This window comes from Aegilops tauschii, chromosome 1, assembly GCF_002575655.3.
Source record: "Aegilops tauschii subsp. strangulata cultivar AL8/78 chromosome 1, Aet v6.0, whole genome shotgun sequence".
Lineage (NCBI taxonomy): Eukaryota > Viridiplantae > Streptophyta > Magnoliopsida > Poales > Poaceae > Aegilops > Aegilops tauschii.
Genome location: NC_053035.3, coordinates 415,947,011 through 415,960,841, shown reverse-complemented (window position 1 = coordinate 415,960,841; position 13,831 = coordinate 415,947,011). Strand labels below are relative to the sequence as shown.

The following is a 13,831-nucleotide window of genomic DNA, read 5'->3' as shown; positions in this document are numbered from 1 at the left end:
GGATGAACGCCCCGGAGCCGTCCCGATCCATCCAACACCCCCACTCCCCCCTGCTCTCTCCCTCGCCTCTGCATCGCCACAGCCGGCCGCCGCCGTCTTTGTCCACCACGGCCATCGTCCATCACTCGCCTTGCCGACGCGTCAGGATGAACCGCGGCGCCGTCCTCGTCCTCTCCGCCGAGCCACGCGTCGTCAGACGCCTCCGAACGCCGCTACGGCCTCGTCTTCAACCTCGGGCATCCGAGATCGTTGCCGCCGTTTCGACTGCTCCAGCCCTTCCCCGAGCCCACCGAGACGCTCGTCTGACTCGCCGTGAGCCACTGACCTTTCTCTCCCTCTCCATTCTCGCTCTCGTGCGTCGTAGCCACCGCACCTTGCTCGCCCGCACGCACCGCCGCATGTGCTCGCCGCCGCCGTGTCTCCGGCCACCTAACGGTCCGGCCGTCGTGCTCAGCTTCCTCCCCCCGCCGCGTAGAGCATGTAGGAGCCCCGCACGAGCTACTCCGCCCACCGTAGCGTCGACCCCGAGCTCACCCGAGCTCCGGCGACCGCCAAGGTCAACGTCGGCGATGACTCTGACCACCCCAGGCCCAACCACCTACACCACTCGACGCGGATGAGTACCGCGTCACGTAGATGCCCTCCATCGGCCATTTGGTCGCCGGAGGAGGAATCCCGCACCTCGCCGCCGCGTCTGGCTTCGCCAGCGTCGAGTCGCCGGCAAAATTGACTCGTTTGACCAAGGGTTTGACCTCCCCTGGCTCAATGACAGGTGGGGCCGCCCTTCTAACTAACCTAGATTAGTGTTAACTAAACCTAGTTAGTTTAGTTTAGTTACTGACACACGGGGTCCACTGGTCAGTTGACCTGGACCGGCCCTGTTGACCTGCTGACGTCATCATGACGTAGTGCTGACGCAATAAGCTATTTTCTGGATTTAATTTAATCCAGGAAATTCCAGAAAATGTCCTAAACTTCAAAAATTCATAGAAATTAATCTATAACTCCAAATGAAATAATTTACATATGAAAAATAATCAGAAAATTCAATCTTTCCATCTATACCATTTTCATGCATGTTGGAGCAACTTAAAGTTGCTGAATTGGACCAATCAAATGAATGGCATTTAACTAACCACTTATGGAGTTTGATTTTGAACCTTGAGTTCAAACCAACTTCATTTAACTCGTTGCTAGTTGCATTAGGTCAATCAACAACATATTGCCACGTCATGATCATGCATCATATTGTTGCATTGCATTGATTGTGTTCTTTCTCTGTTGCCGGTGGTTGTTCCCCCCTCAGTAGACGTATGTTTCGACGATGAGTTCGATGACACCGATGAAGAGCTATATCATCTTCAGAAGTGCCAGGCAAGCAAAACCCCCTTGTTCATTCCGATACAATCCCACTCTCTCGCTCCTGCTCTCTTTTACTGCATTAGGACAACAGCGATTCAACTGTTACATGTTGCGGTAGTTGAACCCCTTTCCTCTGCATGACCTGTCATTGCCACAGTAAATAGATGAAACCCACTAGCATGAGTAGGAGTTGTTTGAGCCTTGATGTGCCTACTCATTCATGCTTGTTTTTCATGCCTGCTATTGCTTAGAGTTGTGTCAGGTCTGATTCACCGGGGATGAATTGGAAAGTTGTGAACATGTCCTACTGTTGAGAGCTAAGTGTGTGAACACGATTTGGTAAAGGTAGCAGTGAGAGGCCATGTAGGAGCACATGGTGGGTTGTCTCATTGAAACCGTCCTCAGGAACCGAGTTCTGTGTCTGTGATCCATGAACAGTTACTACCACACATTGGGTTCCGGTAACTCGACCCCTCTCGGCTTATTAATCGCCTCGATCTTTGTCCAGGAGTTGCAACTAGTTTCTGGTGTTTGTAGGTAGTGTTAGTAGTCTACCAAGTGGCACCCGGTACAGGTGGGCTTGGGACAGACTAGGCACCGTGGTCGGGTATACCAAGCGTCTCCCGTTTGGTGGGCTTAGGAACCCTGTACACATCGTTTGGGGCCGTGAGCGACACCCCGGCCGGATCTCCTTGCGGATGGAACCCGAATAGGCGATAAACCTGGACTAGAGACTTGCGTGGTTAGTCAGGTCATGGACGACTCCCTCGCCAGGCTTCCGCTTGAAGGTTGCCGAGATACACGACGTGTACATGGTGGTAAGTGGCGAGAGTGTGTGTGAAGAGGTACACCCCTGCAGGGTTAACATCATCTATTCGAATAGCCGCGTCCGCGGTAAAGGACTTCTGGGTTGCTTGTACAGTTCATAGACAAGTGAAAGTGGATACTCTAAAATGTGCAAGATAAGCGTGAGTGCTATGGATGGCCTTCTCGTAGGGAGACGGGAGCGGATCCATAGTGGTGTATTGATATGGTGAATATGTGGACTCGTGTGCGCCACCTCAAAAGAGTTACTTGCAGTCGTAGTACAGGATAGTCACCGAGTCAAAGCTGGCTTGCTGCAGTCAAACTCCACCACCCCCTTTGTTGATACTGATGCATATGTAGCTAGTTCTGATGTAAGTATTGCTGGGTACATTTGTACTCACGTTTGCTTAATTTATGTTTATGCAGAGAGACTTCAGTCTCGCTAGTAGTTCCGCGTGGACTTCGACGTTTAGCTTGTTACCTCAGCTACGATCTTGTGCCCTCGGCAGGGTCTTGTAGATAGTCAGGCTTCTCAGTGTTTTTTTCATTTGTAGTTGTCTGTACTCAGACAAGTTAAGCTTCCGCATGTGTTTGTTGCTTGTATGACTTGAATGCTGGGTCATCAGACCCATGTTTGTAATATCTTGCTCTTCGGAGCCTAATGAATAAATACTTTGAGTTATAGAGTTTTGTTGTGATGCCATGTTGTATTTGCACATATCGAGCATATTGTGTGTATGATTTGAAATGCTTGGTATATGTGGGATCCGACAACCTAGTTATTTATCCTTGGTAGCCTCTCTTACCGGGAAATGTCTCCTAGTGCTTCCACTGAGCCATGGTAGCTTGCTACTGCTCCAGAACACTTAGGCTGGCCGGCATGTGTCCTTCTTCGTTCCTGTGTCTGTCCCTTCGGGGAAATGTCACGCGGTGTCTACCGGAGTCCTGTTAGGCTGCTACAGCCCGGATTCTCCGGAGTCCTATTAGCCCAGCTGCTACAGCCCGGATTCACTCGCTGATGACCGACACGTTCGTTGTCGGGTCATGTATGCATGTCCCTGTAAGTTAGTGCTACTTTGGGTTCACGACTAGTCATGTCAGCCCGGGTTCTCTGTCATATGGATGCTAGCGACACTATCATATACGTGAGCCAGAAGGCGCAAACGGTCCCGGTCCAGGTAAGGTGGCACCCGTGGGAATACCGTGCGTGAGGCTGCAAAGTGATATGATGTGTTACATGCTAGATCGGTGTGACTTAGGATCGGGGTCCTGACAGGTGTTCGTGGAGCAGCAGCCACCGAAGTGGCCTATCAGAGCCACCGTCATAGCCATGGCCACTCCCTCCTGGTAGGATGACATTGCCTGTCAATGGCTCCTTTTGTCAAGTGAATGGTTCGGGGGGCCTGATATGATATGTGGAGATGATGAGGGCTCCGTGATTTTTGGGATATATAAATGTCTCTACTACTGCAATGATGCTCTGGAGGCTGAGATACATGCGATAATGGAATGTATTGGTTTGGCGATCCATCGGACTACCTTATTAGTATTACTCTAGTCTGATTTTTAGGACAAACTCGCTCACTTTATTGACCACTCAAAGAGTTCATAACAATACATTGAATATAACGGGGCTGACTAAGCCAAATATGTCTACCAACAGAAAGATTTAGAGCGAACTTGGCGAGGCTATGTGTCTCGATATTGGACTCCCGTCCCTCAGAGATGAAGGAGCAGGATTGGAACTCCCTTGTAGTCATGAGGATTTCTTAGAAGATACTTGCATGCTTCCCTCGAGCTGCTTGATTGATGTCTTGAATCACTTTTTTGTAGTCTGATGTAACCACTATATTGCTCAAAGATAAATCCTTTGCTAAGGCCAGGGCTTCACAACACACAAATGCTTCTAGTGTTGCAGGTTCAATCACATCTTGACAATTAATGTTGGACGCTCCTAGATATGTACCTTCCGAGTCTCTGCAAACAACACCAAAAAAGCCAATGTTCGAAGATCTTGACAACACCCAGTCCACCTTGAGTTTTGTGAACCTAGATGGTGGAGTCCAACAAATTCTCCTCGATTCGATAATCTCCACTTGATGGTTCATCAGTTTCTTTGGTTTGGAAGCTTCCAAATCTTTAGATATCACATGATGAATTGGTCTGTTGCATGAAGGCTTTGAAATACCTGTTCATGAATGGCCTTCCGGCGTGCAAACCATATCACCCATAGGGTTACTAGAATTGTCACAAAATCGATGTGAGGCATCAAATCCATCAAAGTGAATACCAACGTTTTGCTTTAGGTTCAACTATGTTGCTTATTACATCCACCAGATATTGGTCAAATAATGCCCACACATGAGATATGTTGTAATCCAGCACAAGATTGGCAGATCGTTCGATAAATCAAATTATGGCCAGTTGATTGCTCCATTGCTTTATCCGCAATTACAGATAGATCTTTGGACAAATTAGCTTATAGCCATTTGATTGCTCCACTTCTTTATCGGAGATTACAGACAAGTCTTTGGACAAATCAAATTATGGCCAGTTGATTGCCGAGATCAAACACTCGATGGAAGATAAGGTTTTTTCTCTTAAAAATTCTCATTAACAAAATAGGGTTGCCGATTGCTTAACACACTTTTGGTGTAGCGGGGATAACAGCTAGCTTAACCACCCCTACATGTGTTACGAAGCTTGTTGCTATCGATTGTAAACCTATGACCATTAAATAAAAACCCTATACCCCCTCCAAAAAAGGGGCATCATTCGCTCGAGGGAGCTTCCCAGCTCAAAACAGTGTTGTTCGCTCGCGGGAGCGTCCTGAAGCGTACGATCATTCGCACCAGGCCCCAGTGCATCTTTTTTATCCGGTTTTATTTATAAACTGAGTCAATCTTTTTTTGAATAAATTCAATCAATCATTTTTTAACACAGAACATACACAGATGCTCATACATACGCATGTGCTCATATATACGCACATACAATCACCTCTATGAATGTGCACACACACGTCCTACCCCTATGAGAACCCCCGAGAGACTGAGTCCGCACATCATTTCAAGATTGACGAATTCATCACAGACACCTTCGTAGTCGACAAGAAGCCGCCGCCATCTCGTTTTCCTGAGCAGGACACAAACCCTAACAAAACTTGAAGGAGCACCTAAAAACGGAGCCATCCCGTCGGCAAGGGCCAGGATCCATCGCGCACCCATGGCCCTAAGGCCACATGAGACGTGGCAGATAGGCGGCGGCGCCGCTGACGGAAGGCAGAAACCCTAGGCGCCTTTCCTTAGAGAGGAGACAAAGGGATGAGGGATTTGTTAGTTTAAGAAATGTCAGGAGGTGTGTCTCCTGCGGATTTGTCCTTGGTGGATTTGCTCGGATCTAGTCGTAGTTCGTCTACGTTGATGTGTTTTCAGGTTGGATCTTTCTGATCTACGCTACTCTTCATCGGCGGCAGTTGCTGTTCTGCTGCGCTGGTCCTTTGAGGCCTTACCACGACGACTTACCGACTGTCTACTACAACAAGTTTTGCCCGACTCCAGCAAGGGAGAGGCAATGACGGCGGCGTGCCTTCGGCTCGCTTCAGTGCTTGTAGTCGTCACTAGGTGGTCTATGTATCGAGATGTAATTTTTATTATTTCTGATGTTTGTTGTACGACCAAGATTAAAGATGAATAGAATGGAATTTTTCTCGAAAAAATGGCAGGAAATTTATACTTTATAACCAAGCCATACTATTTTGTACTCCTTTATTGGTGGGGTACTACTTTATAACTAAACCATAGTACTATTCTTGTTATTGTGTTATAAAAAGATATTTGGTCTCCATGACAACTCTCAGGCACATACCTACCTAGTAGCATGAAATATAAATGAAATATAAAAAGACCCAGTGAGGCAGATCCAATAGATCTCGGCCATCCATTAGCGTTAATCCGACAATCCTTATTGTCCTAATGGTGAGCAACTAAACACGTTTAGCGCTAAACGCGTTTACTGCTAATCAATCCTTTCTCTTCCCGATCCCCTTTCTTACGTACCCTTTCACATGAAAGGAAACTGCCACAGTGAACCGCCCCACAGCGCCGCCCCATCACCTCGCTTCAGCGACGCACGCCGCCCCCATCGCCTCAACTCGCAACAGCTTCAAGGACGCCGCCCCTCACATCTCCATGCCGCCTCTACCCATCGCCTTTGCGTGGCCTCGGTCGTTGCAGCGACGCCGCCGCAACTTCAAGGACGCCAGTTGTCGGGGACACCGCCTAGACCGCCTGGCTGACCGGTGGGGGCGCGTCGGAGGCGCTGCCTGGACCGCCCATCGCCGTCGGACCTGTCAGGGACACCGCATGGCCGTCCGTTGGCGTCGGGCCGTCGGACCATCATGGACACTGTCTGGACCGTCTGCCCGTCCCTCTCTGTCGGGCCTAGGTCGTCAGCGCCGCCATCAGGGGACACGTCGCCGTCAAACACGTAGCCGCCGGGCCAGAGGTCTTTCATCTCTGCTTTCTTCATTTCTTCCGGAGAAGATTGATTCACGTTTCACTGAACAGAAAAGCAGCCTGTATGCACTAAAAATTGAACCCAAATCAGGATTCGTAAAACTAAACCAAAAGCAGCCTTCTATGCACACATTCAGCAGTTATTAAGCATTGCCAACGTGCGCTATGAAACAACTAGAGGTTACATAGTGATATGGAATTTTTGGTAGCAGCTGGGTAGTGGATCAGGTGTGCTGATTTCAATGGATTGTGCTTGATGTTTGGATTTCTGCCTGAGGACAAGGTATGTGCCCCCTCCCCTGTTCACTTGCATATACCATTAACTACTTGGATTAGTATAATTTTCAATCCATTTGAAGGAAGAGATGGACCTGCCGCTGGTGGTGCTTACACAAACTATTTCTTTTGATACTACTTTTCTAAAAAAAAATTCAGGTATATCTTCAAGCCAGATTAAGATTACACATGCGTTGCACACGTACATATTTACTAGTAGCATGAAAAATCTGTAATGTCAAAAGAGAAATTGAATCACCTCTCTTTTCTACCACCTGATTCTCGATGGACACGGTCCACATTTACCGCCCAAGTTAATGGCACCGCACACAGATGGACCCACGCACCAGCTGGCCCACGCTGCCTGCCAGTTCTATGCGCCTTCCACGAAGAAATCCGGCCCCACCTGCCGGTGACCCTCCAAGCACCTCCCTATATAGACTTCCTCGTGTGCGGCCATCTCGGCCTCCCTCTCTCTCCTCCATTTCTCTCCTCCTCCTCCTGCCACCGATCCCGAACCAGGGAGGAACCCGGCGCGAGGAGGGCAAAGGAAGAGAAGAGGAGATCACCGAGCCCAGCGCGCGCACAGGACAGCAGGCGCCGCGATCTCGGTAACCACCATTCGCCGGATCTCTCACCTTCCCCCGTCGATCCTCCTCGCGCTCGATGCGGCTCCATCTCTGATCCGATCGGTTGTTCGGTCGGCCGATTCGTGATCTTATTTTGATGTTGCCGTGATCATGTTCAATCTGCGTAGTTCCTGTGGATCGGGGGTGTTCGATCTCATTCATCATCCTGTCGGTGTCCGGTAGATGCGGTCGGTTTTTTGACGGTGTGATTTGAGGAATCTGCCGCGATTGACCGGCTTCGGTCGGCCCAGCTTTGTTCTCACGCGGGTGCTCGGGAATCCGGCACGATTCCCGCGCGAGTTGGTCGCGAATCTGGTCCGGTTTGGCGCTGTTCGTGCGCAGTGCAGCGGATCTGGTTGCTGCTCGCATCAGATCTCGTAGATCTAGTTGGGTGGCTTCGATTCTAGAGTTTTTTTTAATACCAGTAATTCTTATAACGAGCCTGTGTCTGTGTGGATCTATGGGGTTGACGCCTTGGCCTTAAATTTGTCTCGTTTGGTTTCAGCACAGGAGCGGAGATGGGGCTCACGTTCACGAAGCTGTTCAGCCGGCTCTTCGCCAAGAAGGAGATGAGGATCCTCATGGTCGGTCTCGATGCGGCTGGTAAGACCACCATCCTCTACAAGCTCAAGCTCGGAGAGATCGTCACCACCATCCCCACAATCGGTAAGCCCACTTCTACGCAAATTTTCTGTTGCAGCATGTTGTTTATCTTGTTGTTACTTTGTAAATATAGTCTCAATATGTTGTGGCAGCTTTAGCTTAGGACCGTGTGAATGTAATGGGTGTTCCATGGTAAGCAAGTTAGAGACCAATTTAGTGCAAAGATGGTCTTGCCTGCCTTAGGAATAACATTAATGCTTTTGACAATGAAGATAACTTGAAGCTCATCTCGAGTTGATTATATGTCTCATTTGTATCTTATTTTGGTAGCTTATGTATGTGCTACTTTCTGTAAATGAACTTCACGCGCCATGTTATTTGTACGTACATTAAAACTTTTATATTTGAAAAGCAACAAGTTGTTGTCCAAAAGAAGCCTAATCAAAGACAAACCATTCATGTTTAAGATTGCAAGTTGTCTGCTAATTGTTTTGCATATCACCAAGTTCAGTTTGATAATTGAGCTTGGGAGTTCAGTCAAGGCAGGATAGACTGTTTGCACTGTAATTGTGATCACACAGATCCAGGTGTGTTAGCTCTATCATAGTGACCACACAGATTCAGGCGTGTCAGCACTGTCATAGTGATTACAGATCAAGGCGTGTCAGCACTGTTATAGTGATAGTGATTAGTGATAACAGTATAACACTAACTCATGTCATTTTGATTGTTGCTTATATTGGATGAAAACAACTATGTTTAGTAACCACGACTCCTAGCGAACGCTGAATCATTCATTCCAAAGTGTCCAACTCATGAGCAGCATAACCACTGGTGTTTGACCTTGACATGCCTGTTATTTTTCTATTAACAGAGATATGCATCTCATGCTGTTGCTGTGTGTTCAGATGCTTATTTTTTAAATGTTGATTTTATCAAGGATTTTGACCATGTTCATGTTCTAGATCTTTACTCTGCTACTTTGACATCACTGTCTACATATGCTGATGAAATCTGAATGTTTTTGAATCTGCAGGGTTTAATGTCGAAACTGTAGAGTACAAGAACATTAGTTTCACCGTTTGGGATGTCGGGGGTCAGGACAAGGTAAGCAAAGTTCCTAAAGGCCAATAGTTTATGTTTGGCCACATGTACCCTAGTTTAGTCATTTATATAGCAGTTGCGCAATTGAAATTACACTGAGGTGCATGCCTTCTTTGAATTGCTGTTAACTTCATCTTCTAATTGGAATTTGGAACATGCCATCGTGTTGTATTGAATATTTCTATCTTCATGACGTGATCTATTTTCCTTGTGTGCTTGTCACCTAATGTTTTATGCACTTGCTCAATACAGATCAGGCCCCTGTGGAGGCACTACTTCCAGAACACCCAGGGTCTCATTTTTGTCGTGGACAGCAATGACAGAGAGCGTGTTGTTGAGGCAAGAGATGAGCTTCACCGGATGCTGAATGAGGTATCACCACAGGGAATAAACCAATGTCAACACATAGACCACTATTTAAATTCATAAGTGGCTTATGTTTTGTAGATTCCTTCACTAGGTTGTCGGATACCTATTGGATGTAATCTCTTGTCTATTACTTACCATAATAACCATATTAGTAAAGATGCTGCCTTGTGGACGTTTAGCTCTTATCATCATTTCAGTGACACAATTATTAATGATGGCAATGCTGTATTATTGTTATAGGATGAGCTGCGTGATGCTGTGCTGCTGGTGTTTGCAAACAAGCAAGATCTTCCTAATGCCATGAACGCTGCTGAAATCACTGACAAGCTTGGCCTGCATTCTCTGCGCCAGCGACACTGGTATGGTTTCTAATCTATGGTGAATGAAAGTTTGTGCACCGTTGCGCCATATTTTTACGATTGATTTCCGTTTCTTCAATAACATGCTTATTTCGTATAAGTACATTTCTATGTATTGGAAGGAACAAAAACATGAAACGCTTGCGTCTGTGTATAGCATTGTCTTGAGGTGGTACTATTATTGTTACACAAATTAAGCAATCAAGTAAATTACTCATTTGGCAGCATCCAACATACTCCCTCCGTTCCAGAATAGATGACCCAATTTTGTACTAACTTTAGTACAAAGTTGGGTCATCTATTTTGGAACGGAGGGAGTATATTTTATGGCCTTTTTCCATAATGACTCTATTTGCTACATGTGCTTTGATCTTATGTTTTGATAATCATTTCAGGTACATCCAGAGCACATGTGCTACCTCTGGAGAGGGGTTGTACGAGGGGCTTGACTGGCTGTCCAACAACATTGCCAACAAGGTGCGTAAGCTGGCCTTACTATGTGCCTTGTTATTTGATCAAATGATTGAACATCCATACTTATGGCAACTAGGTCCATTTGATACTTTACGAACAATTGATGGTTTTGAATTAGTGCAAACACACATGATTTCCCAAGCTGCCACCTGGAACATAGAAATAAACTGTACCTGGCAGCTTTAGTATATGAAAATGCCCCGCCTGTGCATTTTCTCTTCTATTGTTGCTACTTAGTTTTACTCTCTTTGGCTTCTTTTGCTCGTTTGATTTCTGCAACTAACCACCTGTCTGTAATTTCCTGATATAGGCTTGAAGCATCTCGGCAGGGGCTTCTATGGATCTGGATAAGCTGGATATTCGGACTAATACTGCCTTTACGTATTATAAACTATATAGTCTTGACAGATAATGTGGGTGTTTTGGAAAGATAAAGCTCTCTGTCAAAGAGCTAGCTATCAGATTGTTTTCGTGGGTGTTAAATTGTCCGTGGCGCTGTTTGTTTGCCCATCATGGTTTTACTATGTCCGCTCTGTACTCTGTACCCGCCACTCCGACAGACTTGATACATTGTAGTATTGACTTGTCTTGGCATAGTTTGTCAGTGTGTCTTCTGAATTGCTATCTCTTGTGTTGATTTCATGTGCAAAGTACATTTTCCATCCCGAAACAACGTGATCAACTGGAAATGCTGTGCAGGGGGCATTGCATGGTCTGCAAATTTTATTGTATGTTAGGGAAGGCAAAAAATGGTTTAGACAGTAATATTCCCCTTCCCCAAGTTACCAACACGCTATTGGAAATAGGAAACGATACACCTTTCAACGCTCGCATCAGGTGGAAGCGTTTCCACGGTTGTTGAAGCGGAGCACCTGGTTGAATTTGCCGTTGAGCCATATGAAAAAAACTCACAATTTATGACATTTTAGGCTGGACCACTTAGCTCGTTAAAGAATCTAAAGTGTTATGTGGGGAGAAAAAAAAAATGTATACTAAGAGCATATAGAGACGGGCGCCTCAACACCTGGGCGTATGGTCTGGTCACTGGCCGGTAATAAAAAAACCGATCAAGACATACGTCTCAATCCGGCCTTAAATGCCGGTGCTCACCGCCACCCCTCCTATCCAGCCCAAATCTGAGGCGGATATGGGGTGGCCCAGCCCCGGTCAAAAAATGATCCAACGGGCTCCTCAAACCGGTCTGAAAAGCCCGCGCTGACCGGCACCCGGACGGACGGCCGGATAAAAAAGAAGCGATCTAGACGGGCACCTCAAACCATTCTCAAACGCCCGGGCTGACCGGCATCCCTCATATCCAGCCAACTTTGGGGCGGATATGGGGTGGCTCAGGCGGACGGCCTGGTCAGTGACCGGTCAAAAGAAAAGCAATCCAGACGAGCGCCTCAAACCGGCCTGAAACGCCCGAGCTGACTGGCACCCTTCATATCCAGCTCAAAGCTGGGGCCAAGGTTGTCAGAATCGCGATCCTGTTATACGATTCTACGATCATGATAGTGAAGATTCTATGATATGCGATCCTACCATCGGAGCTCCGATCCGATTCAAAATCGCGATTCTGACAACCTTGGCTGGGGCGGATATGGGGTGGCCTGGGCGGACAGCACAGTAAAAAAAAAGCGATCCAGACGGGCGCCTCAAACCGGCCTCAAATGCCCGGGTTGACTGACGCCCCTCATATCCAGCCCAAATCTGGGGCGGATATGGGGTGGCCCGGGGGCGCCGGGCGCGTCCGCCACGTCGACCCGATCCACGCTGGTCCATCCGACCCCACATATATCCGTCCCCATCCGCTCCATGGACAAAACCCTAGCCACTCCACTTCAGTCCACTCCACTCCACTCCGCCCCAAAGCTCCCGTCCGGCGATCTCCGGCCTTCCCCACAATGGCGGGCTGCGAATCTGACTCAACCAGTCCAGATCCGTCTACTGGGGTCGTCCCGTGCGGGTTGGAGGAGACTATGGCCCATCCACATTGCCCTCCGCCGCTCCCTGGAGGACCGGACCCAACCGACGGTGGGATCTGTCCGGTGCGAGACATTGCGTCGGTACATTGGGCGCTCGGATCCTCCGAGCCTGGATCATCGTGGTCCTCCCGGGAGCCTTCCAGTCTCCCTTTCCCCATCACTGGTCCGCCGGAGTATGAGTGCTAGCGGGGCCGGTGTGCCCGCCGTGGGAAGTAAAGGATGAGGGTGGCCGAGGCCCGCCTTGCTCCCGACATGGCGGTGACGCACATTGCTTGAGAGGAGGAAGCCATCCGCGCCCGTATCTTAGGGAAGCGGCAACAGAGGAACACGCGCGCCCTCGCCCTAGATCAGAATTGGGCTGTTCGTGCCATGGCCAGACCCCCCTCCCCCCCCCCCCCCCAGGAGGAGAAGGAGGGGAGCGATGGGTCAGACAACTCCGGCGAAAAGCAGATTCGGCTTGATCCATACTACGTTTTTGACCGCTACTTCCGCGAGAAGGGCGTCAAGGGCACCGGGAAGGGCAAGGGCAAACATGGACAATCTTCTCCATATTTAATATGTAGGTAGAACATGCTAAATTTTGATAGTGTGATGGCATGTCCTGATGTAGCAGCCGAACGATGTGTGTTGCATCGTTTATGTTTACGTTGCAAGAGTCTGTATGGATTTGAGGTATGCTAATTGAGATGTCTAATTATGAGAAGGAAATTTTGAGATGTGACCGTTAGTTTGCCAAAGTCCGGCTATAGGTGCTCTATGAGTTGCAACTCTGCATATTTGGCCATTTGAGCAGATAATTAAGGACATCGATGATTTTCTTACTGAAAGAAAATGGGTTGAACCTACCGTGAGAAAGAATTCCATCTCCTTGTCACAACGATCATACGAAGGTTGGTCTCAAAAAAAAAAACGATCATACGAAGGTTGTTTGCTCTTATTCAGTCTTAACCTTAAAATTCTGTAGCCTTGTGCTTTCTCGAAAACTCAAAATCTAATATAAATACAAAAGGCTGCTAAAAGTTCTTGTCGCGTCCACATAAGACAAATGGAGTAAAAATGTATGTAAAAATTCAGTTTCATCAGCTTTCAGTTTTAAGTAGAGGATGAGGTCATAACACACGACAATACGTAAGATATGGGTAGTTGGATGGAGAGATAGTGGTATCCCAGCCCACCAGGGTGGCATGATATGCCGGCTCTCATAGAGGTAGGGTGTACGTGTGTGTCTTCATAGAAATGAGTGTATGCACATATGTATGAGCGTTTACTTTTGAATTTTTTAAAATAAAATCCATAGAAGAGAAACAAAGAGACGGTAGATAACTTTTTACCTGCCCACGTATGCA

General features: G+C 47.5%; 1 protein-coding gene across 1 annotated transcript; it reads left to right on the top strand.

Moving 5' to 3' along the window:
• The first annotated feature begins 7,280 nt into the window (after window positions 1–7,280).
• LOC109767091 (ADP-ribosylation factor 2) lies at window positions 7,281–11,124 on the top strand. The gene is made up of 7 exons (XM_020325851.4): window positions 7,281–7,573; window positions 8,097–8,257; window positions 9,231–9,301; window positions 9,551–9,670; window positions 9,908–10,026; window positions 10,422–10,503; window positions 10,811–11,124. Exons 1-7 carry the CDS (start codon window positions 7,296–7,298, stop codon window positions 10,814–10,816), a joined length of 837 nt encoding a protein of 278 aa, XP_020181440.2. The 5' UTR covers window positions 7,281–7,295; the 3' UTR covers window positions 10,817–11,124.
• The last annotated feature ends 2,707 nt before the right edge of the window (window positions 11,125–13,831 follow it).